Source organism: Pezoporus flaviventris, unplaced genomic scaffold (genome assembly GCF_033815535.1).
Source record: "Pezoporus flaviventris isolate CSIRO_AGI_PZ_B2104156 unplaced genomic scaffold, CSIRO_AGI_Pfla_v1 ptg000066l, whole genome shotgun sequence".
Taxonomy (NCBI): domain Eukaryota; kingdom Metazoa; phylum Chordata; class Aves; order Psittaciformes; family Psittacidae; genus Pezoporus; species Pezoporus flaviventris.
In genome coordinates this window covers 10,387,882-10,414,688 of record NW_026892614.1, presented here as the reverse complement: position 1 = coordinate 10,414,688, position 26,807 = coordinate 10,387,882, and the positions used below count along the sequence as shown (strand labels likewise).

General features: G+C 35.6%; 1 protein-coding gene across 5 annotated transcripts in view; it reads left to right on the top strand.

Annotated features, from left to right (window-relative positions):
* Positions 1–26,807, top strand: part of RYR2 (ryanodine receptor 2) — a 380,332-nt gene that overhangs the window by 264,317 nt on the left and 89,208 nt on the right. For all 5 annotated transcript variants that reach the window (XM_061471193.1, XM_061471190.1, XM_061471195.1 and 2 more), the window contains 17 exons: positions 623–809; positions 1,283–1,388; positions 2,872–2,992; positions 4,021–4,190; positions 5,202–5,422; positions 6,721–6,811; positions 8,972–9,112; positions 9,847–10,010; positions 12,015–12,093; positions 12,711–12,800; positions 13,918–14,055; positions 16,297–16,374; positions 17,109–17,184; positions 18,969–19,095; positions 21,117–21,232; positions 22,791–22,855; positions 24,675–24,796. In XM_061471193.1, the coding sequence (XP_061327177.1) occupies positions 623–809; positions 1,283–1,388; positions 2,872–2,992; positions 4,021–4,190; positions 5,202–5,422; positions 6,721–6,811; positions 8,972–9,112; positions 9,847–10,010; positions 12,015–12,093; positions 12,711–12,800; positions 13,918–14,055; positions 16,297–16,374; positions 17,109–17,184; positions 18,969–19,095; positions 21,117–21,232; positions 22,791–22,855; positions 24,675–24,796 (2,092 nt within the window). The remainder of the gene's footprint in view (positions 1–622; positions 810–1,282; positions 1,389–2,871; positions 2,993–4,020; positions 4,191–5,201; positions 5,423–6,720; positions 6,812–8,971; positions 9,113–9,846; positions 10,011–12,014; positions 12,094–12,710; positions 12,801–13,917; positions 14,056–16,296; positions 16,375–17,108; positions 17,185–18,968; positions 19,096–21,116; positions 21,233–22,790; positions 22,856–24,674; positions 24,797–26,807) is intronic.

Below are 26,807 nucleotides of genomic sequence, written 5' to 3'. Positions count from 1 at the left end.
TATATTTAAAATAGTAATACAAGTCAACTTGGTAAGTTACTGTGAATTTGAAGGACAGTTTGCAGAAGGAGTAGAATTATTCAAGACAATCAGTAACTTAAGTGCCTATTTCACAAGTAATATAGGCTCCTACGAGCCTATGCCCAGGTTTTTAGATCCAACTGTAGTCTTTGAAATGCTCACATCTTCTTTGGAAGGAGATTTCTAAATCTTTTTTTCGATAAAAATCATGCTAGACGTAGTGGAAATCCCCAGTCTTTTGATGAAGATTTAGATAGCCCAATTTTAAGGTTTAGCAGCTATACTGGTCCCTAATTAACTCTCACTTGGCTGTGAGTCTGTACTACAAATTAGTATTTTCAGTTATGATTTAAACATCCTTGAGTACATAGTTACTTGTGACCCTATTTAATGTTTTAATTATATCGCGTGTTTTATTTCATAGCTATTATTACAATAATAAAGGAGTATTTTTGTGTGCTTATGTAACTGTGTCATGATATTTAAACTTCCTTGTAGTTAAAAGTATATGCTGATGCTCTTTTTTATACCTATTTTTTCATTATATTTCAGAACTGATTTTGCTGTAATTTTAAATACTGGTATTTCTTCTGTGTGGTAGGAGAGAGTGTGGAAGAGAATGCTAATGTCGTAGTCAGGCTGCTTATCCGTCGACCTGAATGTTTTGGTCCAGCTCTAAGAGGAGAAGGAGGCAATGGTTTACTTGCTGCCATGGAGGAAGCAATACAAATAGCAGAAGATCCAACAAGAGATGGACCTTCCCCAAGTAATGGATCTAGTAAAACCCTGTAGGTGCAGTGGAACTGCTTTCATTGCCATCATTTTTTTAATTTGTGTTTTTTTAATCTTAGTTGTGAAATGACTTGTTTGCTTAACATGTGAATTATAAGCTGGATTCTTCCGTGGATTCTATGGAGAGTAGAGATTAATCTTCTACCAAATAGTGCTTCCTTGCCCTGTTAATTTAAGTAACTCCCTCTAAATAATAAATCCTTTTTAGAATTCTGTTTGTTGTTTGCCAGTCAGTTAAGAATCAATCCTCTGCTGCAAAATGAGACAGATAAATGGTAACAAAGCAGATGTTACTGCACTCATTTAGGGGGACATTCCATTCTGTGTTATTCTGATAAAAGTCCATCAGTTAACAGGAAGCTACGGTAAACTCTTACATCTATGAGCAGATTTTCTTTTTATTGCTGATATAAAAATTTTCTTTTTTTTTTTGGTCCTTTAATTATTTTAATATTTTAACTAACTACAGTGAAATGGAAGAGCAAGAAGATGATACTATTCACATGGGAAATGCAATCATGACTTTTTATGCTGCTTTGATTGATCTCTTAGGACGTTGTGCCCCTGAAATGCACGTAAGTTTAATGTCTACATGCACTGGCAAATACAGGCATTGTTGTTTTACTATCTATTTGGTGGTTTGCTGTTTGTTTTTTTCACTCTAACATATTATCAGGTATTAAAGCAATGGTATGATTGCATAGTATTTTAATGTAAATAATGTGTTGATCTGCTCACTTGCAAGGAATTTCTGTAGACTGTTTTGTGGCTGGTGTTTTTAAAGGAATTATTCCATTGTTTTTCTTATTACAGTTCACTATCGTTGGTCTTCAACAACATTTTGTAATGAATATTGTTTGGTTGTCCATTAGGACAAGCAAACTCCTCAAATTTCCCTGTTTATTGTGATGGAGTGATTGATTTTTTTTTTTAAGCCGTGTTTTTATTCTCTTCATATACTGGTTTAAACGTACTGTTTAAATTGCATATAAAAGAGTAAATATTACAGGACATTAATCTAAAATGTGGGAATAAACATTGTCCCTGGACATACACATCAGTGTCTTTATTCACACCAACAAACCATCTCAAAGGTAAGATGTCATTTTCAGCCATTAGATACAAAGAATTAGACACTGTAAAAACCAAGCCCTTACCACTGTCGTGGTTTAAAACCAGTCAGGTAATTCGTTCATTCACTCCCCCCCTTCTTTCCCTCCCCCTACTCCCGGAGGGACGGAGGGGAGAATCAAAAAGAATGCAACTCCCACAGGTTGAGATAAGAACAGTTTAGTAACTAAGGTATAACACAGATCACTACTGCTACCACCAATAATAACAATGATAAAGGAAATAACAAGGGAAGAGAATACAACACCTCACCACCAACCAACCGATAACTCGGCCCCCCCAGGCCCGACCAAGCACCAACCCATACCTCCTCCAACCCTGCAGTCTCCCAGCCCTTCCGGCTAACTCCCAGTTACATCCTGGGCATGACGTGCTATGGTATGGAATACCTCTTTGGTCAGTTTGGGTCAGGTGTCCTGTCTCTGCTTCCTCCTGGCTTCCCCTCCTCCCTGGCAGAGCATGAGGCTCACAAAGTCTCAAAAGAGATTGATGACTTGAGAAAGGAGAGAGAGAGCCATATAATAAGGTCAGTGTATGAACCGTTGTATTCTCTCTGTCTCGCTGGCTTTTGTTATGATTTGTCCAGGACAGAAAAACTGGTGTTGAGCTAATGAAAATCTGCTTTTGCTCTCCTCTTCCCCTCCTTCCATGGGTTACTTTCTTAATGCTTTGTTCACCTATGTTACGTAGCATTCCATTGTGAAAATGGGCTTATTTAGTACTCAAACATCTAGATTTGTGGACTTTGCACATTTGCATCCAAAATACAACAAATAAATACAAATTGTGTGACATTTACATTAAAAATTGTAATCTGATTTTGAGAATGGTCACTCTTGTGTATCTGTTTCAGAAAGTTTTCAGAACATGGACACATATAAAAGGTAAAAAGAAGACCTTGTTAATTTTTGTTTCTCTTTTTCTTAGCTAATCCATGCTGGTAAAGGGGAAGCCATTAGAATCAGATCAATTCTACGGTCTTTAATTCCACTGGAAGATTTAGTGGGAGTAATTAGTATTCCTTTCCACATGCCAACTATAGCTAAAGGTAAAATGGTTATTCTACTTCTTTTTCTCCCATCCCATTCTTATGTTTTGTAATTTAATGACATATTGATACCCATACTTCTCTCAGTATTTAAAAATGTCATAGAAATTAAACTATTATGTGAATTAGAGAGAAAGTGTATTTCAAACATGCATCCTAAACTTTTCTCTGTATAATAAGCAATAATTCTGTGTACTCTTAAATCACTGATGTAAATCCCAGTAATTTAAATTGAATCATGAAAATCTATTGCAACTTTAAAAAGAAATTTAAAATGTATACTTTCTATTTTTCTCTTTTCTTGATAATATAATCCTTAGTTTTTGCTGTTCTAAACCTATTGATTGTATATCTGATTTTTGGGGTATCTGGAGAGACAACATTATAGTTGCAACATGGATCATCTAGGGACTTATAGCACAGGAATGACCAATAAGTTACAGTAGAAGAAAGAAAAAAAATAATCATTCTATTACACCGTTATTTATTGCAAATCATGATAGAACTATAGGTGATATCTCAGTAGCAGAGAGTACAGCTCATAGACAGAGAATTGTTTAGTTTTGTAAATGAAATATCAAAATTTAAAAATATTTCAATGAATTGCTGTTGGAAGTTTTCAGATATAGAGGATTTTTTTGAGCAAACTTAATTCATTGTCATATATTACAGCTATGCTCTGCAGAATTGTTGTATTTTTTTACTTTTGGTCTGCTTTTTCTAAGAACTAGGCAGTTCTGTAGATGAATTAGTAAGTTTGGAGTACTTACCATGTTAGAATATCAACTGATAAGAATCCATGAATATACAAAGTATGAACAGAAAAACATGTATGGACTTTGAAGTCTATCTGGATAGAATTTAGCTTATGTGTTCCTTTTCAGTTGACTGCAGATATGTTTCCTTTGTGTACCAAAACCATGGGGGAAATGCTTAGATATTAACAGACTCATAGCCTCTGACAAGTAGTAGCATGACTGCTGGTAAAGGATGGTCCTTGTCATTGAAGTCTCATTTCTTCCTTTTAGATGGTACTGTGGTGGAACCTGACATGTCTGCGGGGTTTTGCCCAGATCACAAGGCAGCCATGGTTTTGTTCCTTGACAGGGTCTATGGAATTGAGGATCAGGATTTTCTTCTGCACCTTCTTGAAGTTGGCTTTCTGCCAGATCTTCGTGCTGCTGCTTCTTTAGATACGGTAAGGTGTCTAAGTTGGTTCTTACTTCAGTTCCGTTATCTTACTGAACACTGCAGTATTTTTTATTCCCTAAAAAATGCCATCATTTATTTCTTCATGTTGTCTTCTGCATTTTTCAAATGCTGGATGAGCTGCCTGTTGCTGCTGAGCCTTGAGAATACTTGAAAAACAGCAAAGAAGCATTCTCCAGCATGGTGCTCACTTAATAAGAGCCCCCATTGATACCCATATACATGAGACATACAGTGCTTTCCTCAGGAGATTTTCTGAGCTTGCACTGGGGAGAAGAAAATCCAATAAGCTGCCAAGGAACCATGTTACTGAGAACCTCTTTCCAGAGACATACAGAAAGTGTTAATCCCTATGCATATCTTAGGGACACTTGCATTGTTACTCAGGAAATCATTAAAACTTTGGTTTAGTTTCTCCTCAATATTGCTGCCCTTTTTTTGAGGAGTCTTATTCCCATCTATTTTTTATTAGCTGTATTGGTACAGAAGGATCAGATTGAGAGAGCTTATATGAGAACTAAGACTTGGACTTTGACTTCCCTATTTGAACTTTTATGTCAACATTTTCTGAAAGTAATTATGCTGTTAAGAAAGAGCAGGTGAGAATTTCTTCCTCTCTTGGAACTTGGGCTGGGTTGTAAAACAGAAACATACTCAGTTTTGTAAATGCAGACTTGATGGGTATCATCTGATTTTGGAGTGTTTTGTTAAGCAACTGTGACATCCTTTAGTATAGTCTTGAAAATTGTTTGGGATTTGAATGGCTATCTTTAGTATTCATATTTCTGTTTGTTAAAAACAAAGCAAACCAAAAGCCCTCTGTGAGACTTTAGAAAGCAGGAAAAGAAGCTAGGCATCCAGCTCCCAGTAGGTATCAAATACTCATTTGTGTGTTTTGGAAATTTTCCTCTATCTAACTACTACAAATGAAAACCAAGTTCTTTTCATTTGTAACAACATCAATGAGACAAATCTAATTTCTGTCCCTTTTAATTTCTAGGCTGCTTTAAGTGCTACGGATATGGCTTTGGCTCTGAATCGATACCTTTGCACAGCAGTCTTGCCTCTGTTGACCAGATGTGCTCCTCTTTTTGCTGGCACAGAGCACCACGCATCTCTCATCGATTCCTTATTGCATACTGTGTACAGACTCTCAAAGGGATGTTCTCTTACCAAAGCTCAGCGAGATTCTATTGAAGAGTGTTTATTGTCTATCTGTGGGTAAGATAATACTTCTGGCTGTGCAGGAATGCTAATTGATTAAGTAACCTGTGATATTTGTAATACAGGCTTGCAGCACTATGCCACCAGTAGCATAATTAAATTAGTTTCTTCTTTCTCTCTTTCTTTTTTTTTCTGGCGGATCATTGTGGTATTTTTATATTCTCTGTATTCAGTTTTTAGCTTTATAAATCACTAAATCACTCATCTGCAGTTCTCAATTATTTTGATGTCGCCAAGTTTTTTAGATAAAATACTTGGTGGTTAACTGTAAGAACATACTACAAAAAGACAAAGCTCTGGAAATTTAGAATTGTTTGTACACTGAAGTGCCATTTAAATACTTTAAGCTGTACAGATTGACAGTATGGTTGACCAGTAGATTATACAGTTTGAGATGTTTGTTTATATTGCGTTACATTTGAAATCCTAATCAATGACTAGTATTGTTATACCTCATTATTGACACATATAAGACAAAACTTTTTCTGAGTATTGGCAGTCTCAAAAACAGTTGATTATTATCCATGTTTTTATAAGCCTGCAGGCTCTATTATCAGAAGTTGATGAGGCATTTATGAATTAAATTTCTAATTCAAGTTAGCATTTAGGCTTTCAAATCACCAGAAATATTTTTTTAATATTTCACCATAATTTTTTTTCATAATATGGAAATGTGTTCAGAAATGACAGAAATTTATATTATAGTACTCTAAAGAAGTACTATATAGCATTTCTTTATAAAATGTATCACATTGACCATTACATATATATATATAACCTTGATAAAAATTAGTAAAATGGACGAGTGTTGGTTATTTGTCTGTTCATTCCATTCTAACATAGATGCTATACATATTTCTTTTGTCCTTCCAGTTGCTGCCCACTGTTGCATGTCTTGTTTAGTACACTTAATGAGTTAGTGTTCTTATGTCTTTATTATTTTCTAGGATATTTTTAAGAGCTATTGAGATACATTTAAAGAAATTAACATTGTAGCCTTTTCTCAAGGGCAGGAGATGATCATAATACACAATATCAAAATTCAGTAGTGTTTTTCCTGATTGTCTATAGGTCAGATATTTTCTCTACTTCTTTAAAGCATTGTTTTGCAGCCTGTATGCACTTGTTTGTTTTCTTTTGGATGTGTTTTTTTTTTTTAGTGCCATGAGCAAAATCCTGTTACTTTAGGAATTTGAAGGATTTTAATGGTACAAATAACAGGTTGCTTTAACGCATTTATTATTTACACAAAACCGTTTTGATACACCCTCTTGAAATGGTTTGTCTGATTTTAGGCAGTTGCGGCCTTCCATGATGCAGCATTTGCTGAGAAGACTAGTGTTTGATGTTCCTCTATTAAACGAACATGCAAAGATGCCTCTCAAGGTAAAAGTTTATTTTAGTATTCAACAGCATTCCTTGTAAAACTACCTTTTCTCTTGGCTAGATTAGAAAAAAGAATAAAATAATATTAGCACTCACACGTTGTCCAAAAGCAAACCTGAAGCCTGGCCATTGTGTAATAGAATTTATTTTGAAATAAACATTTTCAAATATATCTTAAGACTCTTGGAATCCATATTTCTGAAACACCTCTGATTCTACATGAATCATAAAACTTCTGTCTTTTTGCATTGTATATGCATGTAAGTTGTTATGTCACATTTTTCTTTAATAATCTGACAATTTAAATAAATAGTAAATAGATAAGAATAGATTACTTAAATCTGAAGATATATAAATGCATTATATGGATTGAGTCTTTTTTTCCTGATACATGAAACGTATAACAATTGCAAGGTGTTGAGGACCTTAAGATCATCTAGTTCCAACCGCCCTGCCATGGGCAGGGACACCTCACACTAAATCATATCACCCAAGGCTCTGTCCAACCTGGCCTTGAACACCACCAGGGAATGGAGAATTCACAACTTCCCTGGGCAACCCATTCCAGTGCCTCAGCACCCTCACAATAAAGAACTTCTTCCTTATATCTAATCTAAACTTCCCCTGTTTAAGTTTTAACCCATTACCCCTTGTCCTGTCACTACAGTCCCTAATGAAGAGTCCCTCCCCAGCATCCTTATAGGCCCCTTTCAGATGCTGGAAGGCTGCTATGAAGTCTCCACTCAGCCTTCTCTTCTCCAGGCTGAACAGACCCAATTTCTCAGCCTGTCTTCATACGGGAGGTGCTCCAGCCCCCTGATCATCCTCGTGGCCCTCCTCTGGACTTGTTCCCACAGTTCCATGTCCTTTTTATGTTGAGGACCCCAGAACTGCACACAATACTTCAAGCGAGGTCTCACAAGAGCAGAGTAGAGGGGCAGGATCACCTCCTTCGACCTGCTGGTCACGCTCCTTTTGATGCAGCCCAGGATACGGTTGGCTTTCTGGGCTGTGAGCGCACACTGATACTGGCTCATGTTCATTTTCTCATCAACCAACACCCCCAATTCCTTCTCCATAGGGCTGCTCTGAATCTCTTCTCTGCCCAACCTGTAGCTGTGCCTGGGATTGCTCTGACCCAGGTGTAGGACCTTGCACTTGGCATGGTTAAACTTCATGAGGTTGGCATCAGCCCACCTCACAAGCGTGTCAAGGTCCCTCTGGATGGCATTCCTTCCCTACAGGGTAACAACCGAACCACACAGCTTGGTGTCATTGGAAAACTTTACCAATGGTGTTGAAACAATTCTCTTCTCTGAAGAACTGTGAAAATAAACTCTGAATTAAAATTCCAGTTAAGTGTTTTTAGCAAGATCTCTCTGTGACTTAGGCAAATCTGCTTCTGAGTAGGTCTAGTTTTTTCACTTTGCTATTGCCAGAAATTCTGTGTTTGGGGTGGCCTTTACCAACAGATGCACAACTAATTTTTCTTCTTCTTCTCTGTTATTCAGGGACATAGGGGACACATTAAGTGCAAAATTTATGATGTTTTAGTTTGGCAAATACCCAGTAGCAGGTCCTTGCACCGTTTGAAAACCTTATAATCTGGAATATTGTAGCCACTTAAGAATAAAGTGTCCCTGAAATGTATATTTAATGAAATAGAGGGAGAGAGAATAAAGGTCCTCTGCCAATTGTAGATAGAGGGCAAGAGGGTAGACTAATAGCAGGTTTTACAATTCCCTGAAGAGTTGAGTCACTCTGGGAGTTATTGGTGAATAGCTCTTGGATATGTAAATAACAACTGGGAACTAGGTGAAATCATGTTTCTAGTGTCTTACATACCAAACACCACTTTTTGGAATACTGGCACACAGATGGAGATAAATTTTTGGTTCAGCTGAGCTGTCAAGAGCTTTCGTGGTGCTGGGGAAAATTACCCTCTGTCACATGTGCTTTGCATATACCACTAATGTTGAAAGAAAGAACTGATCATTCTGCGTGTATATCCACCAGTGATTTAAAGAGCAAATACACAATATGGCTTCTTGACAAATGTTAGAAATTTTTCTGGCATTTTCTGTGTAATGGTTGAATACCAGACTGGAACTACATCAACAGTTATATTTTATTTGCTTCCAAAAATATGTTCTGTTTTAGTTGCTGACAAATCATTATGAAAGATGCTGGAAGTATTATTGTTTGCCAGGTGGATGGGGTAACTTTGGTGCTGCCTCAGAAGAGGAACTTCATTTATCCAGAAAGTTGTTCTGGGGTATTTTTGATGCTTTGTCTCAAAAGGTAAGTAATTTTAATATCCATCTACTACTTTAAAAAAATTACTATATAAACTCTTTATTCTGTCAATTTTTACCCATCTTTTAGCAACACCATATTATTCACTTTAAAGGAAAAAATAAGGGCTTTAGTAAATTTAAATCTTCCTCTTCTAGCTTCTGCTTTAATGTAGGTATACCATTTTGTCTGCCTTTTAAAAATCCCTATATAGCTAATAAAGTAATTTTGAGGTGTATCTGCAGATGTCAACTGCACTTCAGAGCCTTGAAAGCAAATTCAAGCATCTGCGGTTGAACGAAAGCTGAACTTTTCTATCTCGCACATTATCTTTAAACGAAGAGCATTGTCCTTTGCTTAGTTGTAGTTTTATCACACTTGAATCAATTCTATGTTGGACAAAAGCTTGATAGTACACCTTTAGTATGTATTTATTGTTAATTCTGTGTGTATTTTTAGCCAACCTGTTTAAAAGGAGTTTTCAAATATAGGTATTTAGAAATGCTATGTATATTTCTGTACTATGTTCTCTTCCCAGACATTAGAGAGAAGCTTAATCAATATTGTATAATACATTTTCAGCAGTCAGTTTCCTTGATTTTCAAAATAAAATTCAGTTTCCCACTGCATAGGAAAGCCATTCTGTTGTTGCTTGTTTCACATACAGCTGTATCAGTTTCAGGAATGATACTGATAGCTTCCATTCACTACTCACTTTCTGTCCCCTGTGTGTTCCACAGAAGTATGAACAAGAGCTGTTCAAATTGGCTTTGCCTTGTTTGAGCGCAGTTGCAGGGGCCTTGCCTCCAGACTATATGGAATCAAATTATGTCAACATGATGGAAAAACAGTCTTCAATGGATTCAGATGGGAACTTTAATCCTCAACCTGTTGATACATCAAAGTAAGGAATTATTTTGTTGCAACTAGTTTTGTGGGGTTTTTTTAATCATGAATGTGTAAAAGAGGGATGGAGCCTCTTTTGAGGTGAGCTTTTAATCTTTTCTGGATGCTTATCTTCTATGTAAAATGGAAATTAATTTTTATTTATGTGTTATTTTAAATAATTTAAAGCAACAAATATCCAGTTACATAATTATTTTCTTGGTCAACATAGAATATTTTAAATGCCTAAACATTTTTAGCTTGAAGATAGAACTGTCCAGTTAGTTACCCTTCTATGTCTGCTGCAAACAAACCAGCATGTTTCTAGGAGCAGAAAAAGTAGACTAGTCTACATCTTCCCTGTCATTACTAACAAGTGCCAAGACGCTACTTCGAGTGTGTGTGAATGACAGTGTACTTGCAGAAAATTATGATGATGATACATTCATATAATATCTTTTTCTATGATTCATGGGGAATAGAGTGGAAAAATCTTCATTTCCTTTAGGCAGTCAGGCTCTGACCATGCTTTTTTAAGTGCATTAGCCAGACAAAACACATATCTGAATTTTTCTGTCCTGACTTTTGACTATAGCCAATGCCCCATTCTCCTTTGTACAGAATAATCTTACAGCAGTGTGGTTATGCAGTAACTACATTGAAAAATGTCACTTGTGAGACATTTGCTTCAATTGCCTTTGTGAGCTTTCTGTCTTTTATTAATTCAGAACACAGAATGCTGTCAATGGATTGATACCTTTCTTACAGCATGCTTGTATATGTATGCACATTAAAATATGGCAGTAAGAGCCATAATCTATGCTGTACACCAGTGGCCATTAAAATTCATGTCTAAGATATATTTAAGATATATGAAGATTTAACAGAATTTATCTTAACAGAATTTAGTAAGGATAGCATACTGCCATATAACTGATAAAGATGACTTCATCTGGTGTCCTTTCAGTGGAAAATTGCAGATAGCCAGAATGTATTTGAAAACCTCAGAAAATATTGCATAACTACCTAAATCATCAGTCACCTCATTGCGATATGTGTCAACAGTTCTGTGATGATTCAAGACAAAGAAAGCACTACTATCAGTGTCACTTCCAACCTATTATTTTAACATAAAGATCTTGCATCACATTGCTTACTAGTCCTAGAGCTATTTATATGAAGCTGTAGATAATAGAACCTTATTGTACTGGCAATTTATTGAATTTCTGAAATGCATTATACCATTAGTAGAGTTCATCTCAAATACACACTTTCAAACAGTAAAAAAAACCTGATGATCATGATGGATGAATATTTTCTGACCTTTGTGTGTGATTAGGCTCTTGAAACTGTGACTCTGACATAGTTTTGTTCTATATTCCTGCTTTTCCCCACCCTGTGACTGAAGATTAAAAACAGCCTCTTGTACTTTACAGTAGATGGCAGTGTAACACCTTTGTTAAAATTATTCATTTTAGGAGAGAAGATTTTGCTATCTCATAACTGATCAAGAAGCAATTGCTTTATTTGTAGGAATGCAGATGCAGAAAAATACTGGTATTTTATAAATTATTTTCAGAAGAGAATTCTGTCTATGGTTGAAAGGGACTGTTAGCACACAGTTTATAATGAACATGTTCAGTAAGTCACTGTTCTATTTCTGAAATTATGGATCATTGTTACATCTTTAATCTTAAGAAAACGAATATTAGTAATAGAAATATGTGAGAAAAAAGCATGAGTGCTTGGTATCAGTATTGATTTTTTTTCCCTGCACACATGTCAAAGAAGTAAAATTCCTACAACAGCCATAGTTCTCATTCAGTGCTTATCAAATAACTCAGATTCTTTCCTTGATGTAACTGGAGTTTAGGGAAAACTGTATGTGAGGAAACAGACCACAGTAAAATGCTTTGAATGGGTGTATGCACTACTAATTATTTATTTGAAAGTTCTACTTGAAATAAAAGCATTCACATTTTAGCATGTGTGATATAATGACCATTGTTCTCTTCACTTTCAGCATTACAATCCCTGAAAAGTTAGAATATTTCATTAACAAATATGCAGAACACTCTCATGATAAATGGTCAATGGAAAAGGTAAAATCTATATTCCTGTTAATCTGAATTTTTATTTGAATCCATTTCATCTTTAAAATATTTTACTTTGAATATTATTACTTTTTATAATGCTACCAATTGGTACATAGGTAAGAGATAACCTATGTTTTCTTGACATGCACTGGAGGGGAAGGTTCAGTAAGTGTGCATAAGTATTTAAAAATATCCATTGGTTTTATCATTGACTTTTGAGTAAGTATGGTTGCTAATTGTGTTTTATTGAATTGAAATTTCAATTTTTTTAACTAAAATCCCTCTCTAGGGTTTTTATTCCTTTGTGCAATTTCTGTGTTCAGTATTAAAAATAGTTCCTCAACTGTAGTATAGTATTCTGCTCTATATAAATATTAAAAAGTGTTGAAATGTTAGCATTGTATAATCATTAATTTTTGAAGAAGAAGGCATGCTACATTCATTTTATGTAGATAATATAAATATCAGTTGAGAAAATGTTGAGGAAATAGTAGAAACTTAAGGGAACCGTTCTGCAGAAGCATTTTTCAGTTCCTTTGTACCAATTAAAAGATGATATTTCAGAATTACAGAATTTTTTTTGCTTTTCCCCATTTTTTACCTCTGATCATTACTATTTTCAGTTTGCCAATGGATGGACATATGGTGAAACCTATTCTGAATCTGCAAAAGTGCAACCATTAATGAAGCAATATAAGTTATTGTCTGAAAAGGTAAGGATTTTGTTCATTCTTGATCCGTGGTGATTGAAAAATTGCGTTGTTCAGCATGAAAATATCATCTTGTGTTTATATCACTTTAAAAAAAAATATTTAGAGTACATATCAACCAATGTGTGATTGTTGCCTTCCTCACAAACTCTAAAAGAGATAGAAAGATTTTATTGTATGATAAATAGGCCACTCAGCCTATTCATGGCTGAACTTACATGGCATAGCTTACAATGAAACTGAAGCATCATATTGCCAGTATACTTTTAAAGAAAAGTCATAGAGGCATGGATACTTGCTGAGTGAAGACTTAAGTTTACTCTTTGCCTGGTCTCCAGGAGAGGGCCACAAAGATGATTAGAAGGCTGGAAAATGATAAATGATGCAAGGCAAAACCTAGTTCCTTCAGGAACTAGGTTTGTTTAACTTAAAGAAGAGAAAGCTAACAGGGATGTAGTTTCAGTTTCCCAGTACCTAGATGGTAGTTCTAGAGAAAATGAATATATTCTCTTCAGAGCAATGCACAGTGACAGGACAAGAGCTTGTGTAAGTTGTTTTAGCAGAAAGGCTTTCTGGAAATCCCTCTTACCTTGACAACTTAAACATTGAATAGGTTGTTTAGAGAAGTGGTCAAATCACCTGAACTGCAAATACTCAAAGCATGACATGGTAAGCCCTAGGTTACCTAATCTTGATAAGTGTTGACAGCCCACATAAATTATCTGACATCAACATAAGGTTGAGCCAGATCATGTACAGAGGTCCATTTCAACACAGACTTTTTTTAAGATTCTGTGATTATGTTTCATGTGTCAGAAAAAAATGCATTACTTCTGATAATTACTGCTCCACCTTTGAGTTCCTATCTGAGCATGCCATTAACATGGTTATCCCTGTGATCATCAGCTTCCTGCTGGGGCAGAATTCTTCTTCCCACCTCTGAAATGATGAACTTTTTTATATCTTATATGATTTATTTGCTTTTCAGCATCCCGAGCCAGGGCTGATTTCAGTGCATTTCTTCGTATCTCAGTATAACCAGGGAAAAGCCCAGTGGTTATTTTTTGTTCTGTACAGCTGCATAATCAACAAGGCGATTATTGCATGTTCATTCTTCTAGGAGAAAGAAATTTATCGATGGCCAATCAAAGAATCACTAAAAACTATGCTGGCATGGGGATGGCGAATTGAAAGAACACGAGAGGGAGATTCCATGGCACTGTATAATCGGACACGTCGCATATCTCAAACCAGTCAAGTGAGCCATTTTATTAAAAACTTATTTTAAAAAAGGCATGCAAAATCTGCTCTTGACCTTCAATTTTACTAGCAATGAAATAAATCTGTAGCATAAAAAAATCAGAAAGAATTTTTCACAAGCAATTGTGCAACTCTGAAGATTAGTTTGGATTTATATTCACTGAATCTGGAACTTTCTGTGCCTGTTCCAAAGTAATATGTTAATAAGCATTTTCAAAAAATCTGAACAATTGAAATAGGAATGTATTTGTTCACTTGAAGTTAACTATGTTACTTAGGGGAATTATTTACATCAGCAGGTGATTACACTTTAATAGTGAGTATTGATATGATTTTAGTCTTCTATTTTTTTAATTTGGTGGCTATGGATGCCTTTAAGCCTCTTCTCTCCACTCAGCAGTCTGCATGATTTACATGTGTGAGTGGTGATATGTGTGTGAAAAATGAGCAGTTGGACCTGCCTCTCCACTCTCTCTAGACTCTAGAAAGTGTGTGATTTGATTCAACACTTGGGCTAGCACATTATGATTTGCACGCTGTAGTTGCTGTCCAAAATTCATGACTTCCAAATTTCCCAAATTTGGGGTGTTTGTCATAACCAAAGACTTTACTGACTGAGGTGTTTGAATAGACTTTAAGCATAAGAAGCTCCTTAGAATTAGTAGCTTTATATGAGATTCGAATTATATTGACATATGAAACAGCATTTGTAGCTAAGATACAGTCTTCCTTTAATGAAATTCCATAGAATCATAGAATCATAGAATAGTTAGGGTTTGAAAGGACCTTAAGATCATCTAGTTCCAGCCCCCTTGTCATGGGCAGGGACACCTCGCACTAAACCATTCCACCCAAGGCTTTGTCCAACCTGCCCTTGAACACTGCCAGGGATGGAACATTCACAACCTCCCTGGGCAACCCATTCCAGTGCCTCACCACCCTAACAAGAAAGAATTTCCTCCTTATATCCAATCTAAACTTCCCCTGTTTAAGTTTTAACCCATTACCCCTTGTCCTATCACTACAGTCCCTAATGAAGAGTCCCTCCCCAGCATCCTTATCGGCCCCCTTCAGATACTGGAAGGCTGCCATGAGGTCTCCACGCAGCCTTCTCTTCTCCAGTGTGAACAGCCCCAACTTTCTCAGCCTATCTTTATAAATTTACCAGAAGCTTTTGAAGCCTAAAATATTTCTGTATTTCAGAGTACACTATCATATTAACACTCATCATGTGCTTAAAATGTGTTGTGCCATCATTTCCACAAACACAAAATAGCATTTTCCTAGGTTCAGCTGAGAATTGTTAAGAGTATTTAATCAGGATATTTGTGTCAATGTAACAATGCTTGAATTTTTTGCTGTAGAAAGCATTACTTTATCAGTAATTATTTACTGTGTGCTGCTTGTACTTCCTTTGTGCTATTCTCTGCTAAAAATACCTACCTTTTAAAGGGAGGCCTTCTAACTCCTAGGCCTTGCACATCTCATATGAATTCATCTGAAAGTAATATGAGGCATGGGAACAAAATTCCAGGCGCTCTTCTTCCTAAGTCAAATGTTCCTGTTGCAACAGAATCTATTGAAGAAAGCCCAGAAATGTCCCTTTTCTAGCCACATTTCTTGCATGAGTGGCTCACTGTCCAAGGAATCTCCATCGTTTATCCTTCTTTAAACATTTTTGTCAATTTCATGAGCAAATCTGTGTCACATTTAGGCAACAGGAAGAAAGAATTACAAAATGGTGATATTTTCTGAGTGGGGAGAAGAGATGGAAGGAAAAATATATGTATTTAGTAGAGTCTATTACTATATGTAGAAAATAGGGTTGAAAAAGCAAATTCAGATTTTTATTTTTGTCTAAATTTACCTTAAATTACATTATCTGAGATTTCTCCTGCTGAGAAAAAAAATCTAGAAAATGAGGAGGTTTAATTATGGCTCTAGTATAGCATTATTCAAAAAGAGCTCAAATCTTAAATGAGGTAAAGTGGAATTTGCATTTCAGTGGGGGAGATTTGTGTCTGATGGCTCTCTGATTTTGGAACAAAATATGTCAACCTTTGCTTAAGTTTACCAACCTTGATGTATTTTCAGTTGGGCTACATAGGATACTTCTGTTCTCCAGAGACAGACAACTGACATTTTCTTGAAAGTCTTTCATTAATTCCAGTGTCTTGTTAATGTTAACTTCTTAACAAATCCTTGTATAAATTTTCTGTTTTTCATGTTTGCCATTCAGATCTCTGTAGATACAGCCCACGGTTACACTCCTCGTGCAATTGATATGAGCAATGTCACTCTTTCCAGAGACTTACATGTAAGTCAGAAAAAATATGCCTACCCTTTTTTTTTTTTACCATTTATTTTTTCTTACCTGCTAGTTTATTTTAAAATAATTTGGTCATGCCTGATGTTACTTTTTCTTTTATTTTGGTTTGGTTTAGGTTTTTGGGGAGGTGTGTTTTGTCTTTTTCATCATTGCTCTTTGATCCTTTCTTGCTTTAAAAAACATGGTCCATGTTGAAAAGCTTCAGCTTTTGGCTGCATCTGTGGAGTCCCTGGTAAAATGGTTGGTGGTTTTAACAGTGTGATCAAACAAATGAGTATGCATGTCAACCAGGCTATATCTGTGGGTTTACAGAGAGTCTGCTGCAGCTAGCAGGAACAGTCTTGATTCAAGTCCTCTGTCTTGCTGTTGTTTGTTTTCCTTACCAAAGCCTTCAAGAGGTTCTTACTGGCTGTGTTTTGAGAATCAAGCCCTCATCTGACATTCCAGTACCCTTTCCAGACTATACTACTCTTTGTGGTTCCTCCTTTTTTGTATTACCAGTTTTCTTTTCAGCATGAGGTTTCTAATTCCTATACCCATCCTTCCCAAATTTTGTATCATAAATGTTCAGTTCAAAACTCTTGTTTGCAGTGAACCATTACAAAGCAATTGTATTGAAGCTCCCAGAGAACAAAGCATGTTATTTAATATCAACTAGAAAATTATTCTTCTTGGGGGTTAACCATTGCAACACATATCACTAACCTCTCAATTTTTGTAAGGCTATGGCTGAGATGATGGCTGAAAACTACCATAACATATGGGCAAAGAAAAAGAAAATGGAACTTGAAGCTAAAGGTAATATTAATTATAAGGTATTTACAGTATTTTTTATTTGAGAAAACAGATTAAAAAAAAAAAGGAACAGCAAAGTTAAGTTGCCAAAGAAGGAATAACAAAGTATCTATTCTTAATTAAATATTTCGTCATTTTTAGTGCAATGAAGTTTTTGTAGTACTGAGTCTAACAGTTCCTTTTGAAGTAGTTTACCTATTCAAATACATCAAAGAAAGAGAAGTCAAAGCTTATAAATTAATTTAAGCTACAAGAATACATTTTCCTTCTAGCATTAATCTTTCAGTGTATTGCCCAATGAGCTCTGATTTAATCTGAATTCTTTTATTGCACGTAGGTCTAAAAGGGTGTTTACTAAGAAGTGCATGTATCATTTATTGAATTTAAAAGTGGATAAACATCTAGAGCAGATTCTTGATTCCATGTAAATATTGCAGTGCTCCATGACCTCTGCTTCCCTAAATAAAAATTTCATTATGTATTGTGTAACTTATTATTTGAAATCAGATTATTGCCTCTAAGCAGCACTTCAGTGACAGCAATGTACAGTGTTTTTAGTGTTATGCAAAAGAGAATAGTACTAAGAAAGCTAGAGGTGGCTAATGAATGAGGGAGAAGCTTCTAATGGAGGGTTTCTTCATGTGAAATGTCAGCTGAGCAAAACCTGGCCCTCAAGGCCTCAAGACTGTGCGGCTTTTCCTACAGTATATACATATACTAATCTTGATTTTTTTTTCCTTTATTTTATGTGTGTGTAAAAACCCATCAGACTTGCCCACTGGATTACCATTTTGCATACATTTACCTGGATGCAGGCAGGACTAATAGAAGATTTTAGAATACGTGGCTTACAAAATAACCTAAGGATACGTCTCCCAATATTTTCTTAAGGAAATGTATTCCTGTTTTTTAAAAATATTTTTACTAGAGACTTACTGTTGTCTTTTTTCTGAGATAAGTCTGATTACAATTTCCGGGCATTTTGTAGCAATTAGCATAGGGATAGATTGTGTTCTGCTATCTGATGGTGGTTTTAGAAGGCGAAATCCTGAGAATGATGCTCTTCATGAAGATATTTATAGTAATAATGGTAACTTTATTTCCCTCCTAGTTTAACTACCTGCATTCAGAGAGGTATCAATAGAACAGCTATTTGTAAGCAATAGAAATGCAGTTTATTCTGTTTACATCTGTTTTGGCAGTATTCCTTTGATCAGATTAGGCAATTGTCTGAACCACGTTTGAATAATGTACTTTTAATTTTCTGTCTTTATTATTGTAAAGTAGAATCATACAATTTTTATATATTTTCAAATACATGTATGTGTTGCTAAACCCCATTAACTCTTTTTGCTGTCATCAGAAACTTTAAAGGCAGGATTCTGTTTGTGTGTGTTAATATATTTGTTTATATCTTGGTTTTCTTATGAAGTGATGTTGTTTGCTGAAATATTTTCAGCTGTATTAAATAAAGTTGTAATTGTAATACATGTTCATAACATTTAAGCACTTTTTTCTTCTTTAAGAGTTTTTGCAGTATGTTCAAATATTTAGCTGGTACTTGCACCATTTGATTATATTAGAACTATGTTTGCAGCCACACCTAAAGTTTGTATCTGAATATTTTTTAGGTTTCAGACATAAAAGTGCATTATTGTTATTTCAGACTAGATTTTACTGTAATGTGCTATGTATTAATATGACAGCTTTTACATAATGGCACTTACCATGTCAACAGATAACTCTTTAACTGCTTTTTAATTATGAATTCTCTTGATGTTCTATAGTAGGAGGAGGCAACCATCCTCTTCTTGTTCCTTATGATACACTCACAGCCAAAGAAAAAGCCAAGGACCGAGAAAAAGCACAGGATATTCTGAAATTCCTACAGATTAATGGATATGTTGTCTCCAGGTAATACTCTGTTCACTGTTAGCACCACAGGAAGTTCCTAATATCCTTCAGTAGCTAGTTAGCTTGGGATTTTTTGTTTTTTTTTTTGGTTTTTGAGTTGTTATGTTTTGTTGTTTTGGTTTGTTTTTTTTTGAGCTTTTTTAATTAAAGAAAAGACCTATGTTTGTTGTAAGGTTTCAGGACCTGAGAGTAAGGATAAGTTTCATACAAAACGTTGTAATGATGGATTTTGGAGTTAGTAGCAGGAGGTTTGGAAGGTGCAAGCAGGGTTTTGCAGAATCTCTGCGCGTCCTCTGCCTCTCCTCTCAACTCTGCAGCATAGTGTTTCTATCTGGGGTGTCTCCACACATCCAGCTATTAGTAAACTTGTTAATTTTCTACAAGTGAGAGATTTATGAAGTCTTCATTACAGGTCAGGTACATGTACCTATATAGGAATTTCCAGGTAATTGCTTTGATGAGACAGTTTTATTTCTAAAGTGTACTTCTTTCTTTTAAATGAGTTACTTTGTAGTGTTATTATAATATTTTAAAAGAGAAAAGTGATGTTTTTAAAAGTTGGTTTTTTTAAGCAATCAATATAGTGAATAAATGTAGTAATCAAAGGAGTTCACAATTCAGAACTTATACATGCTATTCTCTGCAGAATAACATGCATAATTCCTTTTAGGTTTTTGTATGACATATTTGTCTACTAAATGCAGTTTGAGTGAAATTTTAATTAAGTTGGATGCTTGTCTGCCTATCAGCATGACTTAGGAAATGTGAGTCACTAGGAAAGGCTGAAAGCATATCTGAAATTTTTATGACTTGAAAATTAGTAAGTGAATGAAACAGTCACAGAGGTGGATTTAAGTAATCATTGTGAATTAATTAGCCTAGCACATCTACTTAAAATCTGCCTACTTCCTTTCTTTTATATCATGTGTGAAATTCAGCCCATTTATAGCATCCTACAGTTAATCTAACAGTTCTAGGTAAAATTTTTTAGGGTGCCTGGAATAATTCAATTTACTTCCTTTCACTGGAGTAGGATGTATAAAAAAGGCTGTCACTCAGCAAAGGTTTCTTTTCTCATTCCCTGTCAAAATGACAAAAGACTCCTCAGGTGATTCAATGTTACATGTTCCTTTTTTGACTAATACTTGGAAGATAACTGAGTACTAATGCACCTGGTGCATCTGACAGTGGGGTGGCTGACTCTGTTGCTGGTTAAGCACAGGCTCTTCATTAAAGTCCTTAAAGTCCTGATCCTGCAGAATCAAGGCATATGTCATTGCCAGCTTGTTGCTAGCAGACATCAGCCCACATCATGGAACCAGCCTCTGCAAATTCATACTTACTGAAAGAAGGTACACTTGTCATATTAAACTAGTAACTATCATGATACATAGAATCATAGAATCATAGAATCATAGAATAGTTAGGGTTGGAAAGGATCTTAAGATCATCTAGTTCCACGGGCAGGGATACCTCCCACTAAACCATGTTGTCTTGGGTTCAGCGCTGAGCCCAGGACAGTACTGGAAAAAGTAAGCTGCAATTCCATCACTTTGTTTCTCCCATTTTTCACAAATGCTGTGTAGCAATTCAGAGTTTTTCCACTACCAACTGTCTTTTTGAAAAAAAGTCATGATGAGGGAGATGAGATTTACTTCTGGTTTGATTGTTTAAATCAAATATTTTAGCAGTTTCAAAAACCCTTACCCAAGAATCAGTCCCTGGAGGGAAATACAAGACAGTAATGTCTTACAAGCATGGGAAAGAAATTACAATGATACTGGATTAATCTGTTTGATTGACTAGTCTAATTTTACTGTAACATTCTACTTGGAAAATCTGAATTGTAGCTTAAAAAATTGCTTATAATCTAAATAAGTGTAGAGTTTACTTCACAGAACAGTTCTGATGCTAGTAAGCAGTTAATCATTACTAGAGAATGTGACATCAGACTACGTGGAGAGGTAAGACTACTTTGAGTCCTTCTACATGTGTGAAAATTGAGTTTCTCCTTTTTGCAGAGGACTTAAGGACCTGGAATTAGACACGCCTTCCATTGAGAAACGCTTTGCCTACAGTTTCCTTCAACAACTTATAAGATATGTGGATGAAGCCCATCAGTATATTCTGGAGTTTGGTATAGTACTTCTTGTACATTTTCTTAAGATTTTTTAGCTAACATGTTTGATAGTATAAAAAGAAAACCTAGTTATTTTTAAAAAATACACCTTCTTAGACTAGGGGTTTTCCCTCTAGTTTACTATAGTTGATAAAAATCATGGATTTTGGAAAATTATGTAGTTTGCATTCATTCCAGTTTCCCATATTCATTGCCATTTCCTATGTTCGTTCATCAGATAAGAAGTGTTAAGCCAAAATTTGACTTTCATTATTTGAAAAGAAAACTAGCTGCACCACTGTATTTGTGCACAAACTGATCTCTCACATGTGAACATTAGTATTTACTATTTGTACGTAACCCTTTTTCACAGAGCAAATTAAACCAGTCATTTGTACTGTCCTGATTTTTTTTTTTTTTTTTTTTTTTTTCCTGGAGGAGGAAGCAGAGAAACCTCTTTCACAAAAAATCCTACAATGGAACCTTCTTTCATGAACACCCAGCATACGTTTTGTCAACAGTGCTATCAAGGAACAAATTAACTTGATCTGCTTTTGTTAAAGGTTTTTTTTTTTCTTAAAAAAAAAAAAGTTTGGTGACCCAAGTCAGCTTCTCATATGAGGACTTAAAGCCAAAAAACCTGGCCAGATGCAGCTTCTGCGTGGCCACGGGAGTTGTAATGCCGCATAACATAAACTGCCTCATGTCTAGGCACAGATAGTGTAACTTGACAGTATTAATGGCAGGAACAGCAGGGAGATTGAATATATCAATGCTTGTCCAAAACCCTATCTAGTTTTAAAGTGGGAATTATTACATTTACAAATTAGTATATGATATGCTTATTTACAGTAGGGAAAGTCTGGCTTTGGTAATTCATTGTGATACTTCTGCAGCTAAAGCCTGATTATTGTGGCTTCATTCTACTTAATTATATAGATTTGGCCTAACTGCAAGAATGATAATGAATAAATATTGAAACAATGTTAGAGCAAATATCACTTGTGTCCCTCAGTGGATTAGTAAAAAGAAGATAATAAAGAATAAATAGTGTGTGAGCTGTACTGGGTGATTTCTTTAAAGAGTATTTGATTTTTATTTTTATAGTTATGTGGAAGTGAAGCTATTTTAGTTTTATTTGGTTAGTACTAAATATTTAATTTTTTTTTCTGTAGACAAAGTCCACAAATAAATAGCAGAAATTTGGAAATTCTGTTTCTCCTGGGAACAACTGGAGAAAGGTGTTCCATTAGAATCCGAGTTTAGGCTTCCAAATTGCCACCAATAACTAGAAAACAAAAAATATAAGACTAGATTTGTATCTCACAAAAATATCCAAACCTCTGGACTACATCTACATTTTTATGGAGATTTGAACAATTATTCTTTACACATTTTATTTCTGTTACTTCTCATGGGGTAGTCATAAAATGCCACTTTAACTAGTGTGTACTGTTTGTGATATTTTAAATCTGCACTGAAAGTGGTATTATTTGTTTATAGTGTACATTTTAAAAAATCCAGAGTAGACTAATTAGGACATATGACAGGGACCTTAATTTTCTTCTCTCTGCAGATGGTGGCAGCAGAGGCAAAGGAGAGCACTTCCCATATGAACAAGAAATCAAGTTTTTTGCCAAAGTACAGTATATCTTTGCTTATTCTTTGTCAACATAGTAAGTAGTTGAAGTGAGAAAGTATTTATTAGTGAACATGATTATTGTTCTTATAGTTGCACTTTTCTGTGTTAAATTCATCATTTTATTAATTAAAAACAGTAGTAATAAAAATACCTTGAAAATACTGTAGTATGAAGTCTAGATGTCAAAAAAACCCACAGGACTATATTTTTATTCTCATTATTTCCTTACTCATTGATATGCAGCTACTCATATGATGTTAATCATAACCTATCTTTTCTGTTTACTAGCCTAGTCTAATTCTGCAGATTTTTCACTTTTACAGTGTTCAGGCAGATAAATGTGAGTTATAGTTACTGGAATTAATATAGCTATGTATCTGTCAGTGTCATCTTATTTCTTCCCTTGTTTTAAAACCGTGTTGATGTCTCCATCGTGGAATCTCAGAATAGCTGAAGTTGGAAGGGCCCTCTGGAGTTCATCTAGTTAAACTTCACTACTCAAGCAGTGTCACCTGGACCAGGTTGCCCAGGACCATCTCCAGATGGCTTTTGGATATCTGCAAGGGCAGAGACTACAGTCTCTCTGTGCAACCTGTGTCAGTGCTCAGTCATCCTCACCATAAAAAAGTGTTTCCTGATGGTCAGAAGGAACTTGTCGGGTTTCAGTTTGTGCCTATTGACTCTGGTCCTGTCACGTGGCACACTGAATAAGGGCTGGCTCTGTCTCCTCTACACCTTCCCTTCAGATGTTTATACACATTGATGAGGTCCTTCCTGAACATTCTCCAGGCTAGAGTCCCAGCTCCCTCAATTTCTCCTCATGCAGTTCCTTAAAATGATCTTTGTGGTCCTTCACTGAACTCTCTCTCCAGTATATCGATGTTTCTCTCATACTGGGGAACCCAGAAGCAGACAGCACTTCAGATGTGCTGAGAGTAAGAATCACCTCCCTGGACCTGCTAACAGCTCTGTCTAATGCAACCCAGTATGTTGCTGGCTGCCTTTGCAGGGAGGGTGCACTGGTCATGGTCATTTAACTGTGCACTGAGATCCAGTGTCTTTCTCTGCAAAGTTGCTTTCCTGCTGGTCAACCTTCAGCTTGCAGCTTTTGCTGCATTTTCCAACCTTGATATCCTTGCAGTAAATTGTAATCTTGATAACTTAAAGCAATTCCATGTGGTACTATTTGCCAAGGTCACTGAGTCTAAAGCTAACATTCCACCTTCTTTTGGACCATGCTCCAAAAAGAAAGCAATTTCAGATTTTCATATTGGCTGGGTTTTTTGGATCTCCACCTGGCTGACACCTGCAGTGGGCACTGAATAATGATGACCACATGAAGTAAACAGGAAGGCTTTTGTGGACAAGCCTTTGATAAGTAAGGATGTTTGGGGAGTTTTATTTGGTAGCGTCTAGAGTTAAGTGCCATTAGTGCGTTGATAGTTGTAGCTGAATTTTTCTTATACCTACATTAAAAGGCATGAGGAGTTGTGTATGTGCATGTGGTATTGGAAAAATCCAAAATTGTGAGATGAAATTAAATTATACTTTCCGCTTTGTACTTCTCCTAAAAAAAACCAACACAGATTAAGTCCCAGAGATAATATGGATTATTTTTTTCTGCTGCTTTCCTGATGACATTTTAAGTGCCTTGAATACTAAATTCAGTGAGAAATAGACATTAAAGAAAAAATACATAGGGACTTTAAAACAGAAAACATATTTGAAATCTCCTGCCTTTAGTTGTCTTATAGAGAAAAATACAGAACATAGTAAAGAAAGCCCTGAGATAACTACTTCTTTCTGATACAATTTCAGGTTGTGCTTCCTTTGATTGATCAGTATTTTAAAAATCATCGCCTGTATTTCTTATCTGCAGCAAGTAGGCCTCTCAGCAGTGGAGGCCATGCCTCTAACAAAGAGAAAGAAATGGTGACAAGGTAAAACTTAATATTAATGTGTGTGCACATGTGTGTTTGACTTTAAACAGCAGCAGTTGATTGTAGCCAAGTGAGAAGTGATGTGGGAGGCACAGAAATATTTTTATGAAAATGCAAATTAAACCTTTTTCACTTTCTTTTCCATTTAAGTAAATTCATTTCATAAAATGAAGAGAGGAGTACAGTTATGATTATATGCTGTTTTAAAGGCAGTGGTGATGATTTTAGCATGCAGGGAACTTGAATTTAGTATTATGTACAACAGCCTGTGGCTCAGGCTATAACACTGTGTATCAGTTTTCAGTGCTGGAAATAGGTATATACTGAAATCATTATTCCTGAAAAATTTTGTGGTAGATTTAAAGCCTAAACTTATTTATAACTGAGTTTCAGTAAGTATCAATATTACTGTCTGACATAAAAAGTGAAAGAACAGAGATTTGCATTTTTTCTACTCTTTGGTTTTCTAAACAGTAATAATAATAGTAACATGACAGAAATATCCACTTGATCCTTTCTCTGAAGTTATCCCTTTTTGGGCTTTCTCGTTATGATATGTTTTCACCTAATTTCACTTCTGGTGAATTGAAACTTGTATTTCCCATTTAGTAAGGTGGACTACAAGATTCATGCAGGACCTACTGCATAGCTGTATGTACAGGTTTCATGATTGCATTCTTGGCTGTTACTAGGTACTTAAACATGCAAAACTGAATTGCTGTTTTTTGAGGCTGATAGCCAATTGCTGGTTATACAGACGTGGGGTTTGCAAGATTTTATGAATACTGAGTGAAGTTTTTAGCAACAGTACTGAGCATAAGTAAATAGTGGCTGTCTTGGCTGTGTATCATCTCATGGACTAACTTGATCTGGCAGCTAATCCTGAATGACATTCTTCAAAGAACTAAAAAACTCTATCAAAATACGTCAATCCAGATAATTTTCCACTCTGTGAGCTGCTGTTTTCTGTCTGTAATGTCCTGTATAACAATATTTTCACAGCTGTTATGTCATACCAGTAAACCCCATACTTCTGGAATATGTCAAACATGGATGTATCAACATGCCTACTGTGTAGATTCAGGACTTCTGCACACATGCTGTCTAGGTGTATGAGATTCCTGAACATGTATCCGAGCAAAAGGATCAGAGCTGCTGCCATACTTATTTGAATTACCTGCCATCCGGAAGTGTCAGCCAAAGAGAAGCAAACACATGCAGGGAAACCTTGGATGAATGCTAGCTATAACCAGGGCTATTGAGCAATTTGTTTCTTAATTATCAACAGGCAAAGATTATAGAAACTAAATTATATGGTCCACTTCCCGAAGGGCTCTTTTGGTCCATTTTCGTAGACTCACAAAAATTAATTTTTTTTTTCGTTTTCCTGCCCTGGTCCCCCTACCTGCCCTCGGTATTGTACGGAGTTTGCCAAAGCTGAATTGTGGATTTGATTTTTCCCTTTAGATTTATTTGAGTCCAACTCGTACATAGGATTTTCTTCAAGCTAAGGGCAGTTCCTGGCTGCTTTTTTTTTTCCAATTAAGCTTGCATTTGTTAAGCTATGGAAGAGTATAAATGTGGGTATTGATGATGCAATGACAGTGTTAAATGCGGCAGCCATTTTGTGGTCAGCAAACATGCTAAATCCAGATTTATTCTGCGGGGAAACTGGGGTCAGACCTCTTCCTGAAATGTGGTATCATCTTGTTTGTAAGCAGCCTCTTCAGGATTGGGCTTTTTGCATTTCTCATTCATCCATCTTACAAGTCCTTGTACTATTACAGTTCTATAATATTAGTTCTGGACAACAATCTAAGTACTGGTCATTTGGACATTTTATTTATTTGTTTAACCTGAACTAATTACACTGGAGATAATAGGTTCAGTCTGACTGTGAAAACATGGCATCTGCTGAAAGCTGTGGTCAGTTGCGCAACATCTGTGCTTTAGAACGTAAGAGACTGTGAGCTCTTTTACTGTCTTTGTTAGAATGGACACAGGTTTTATA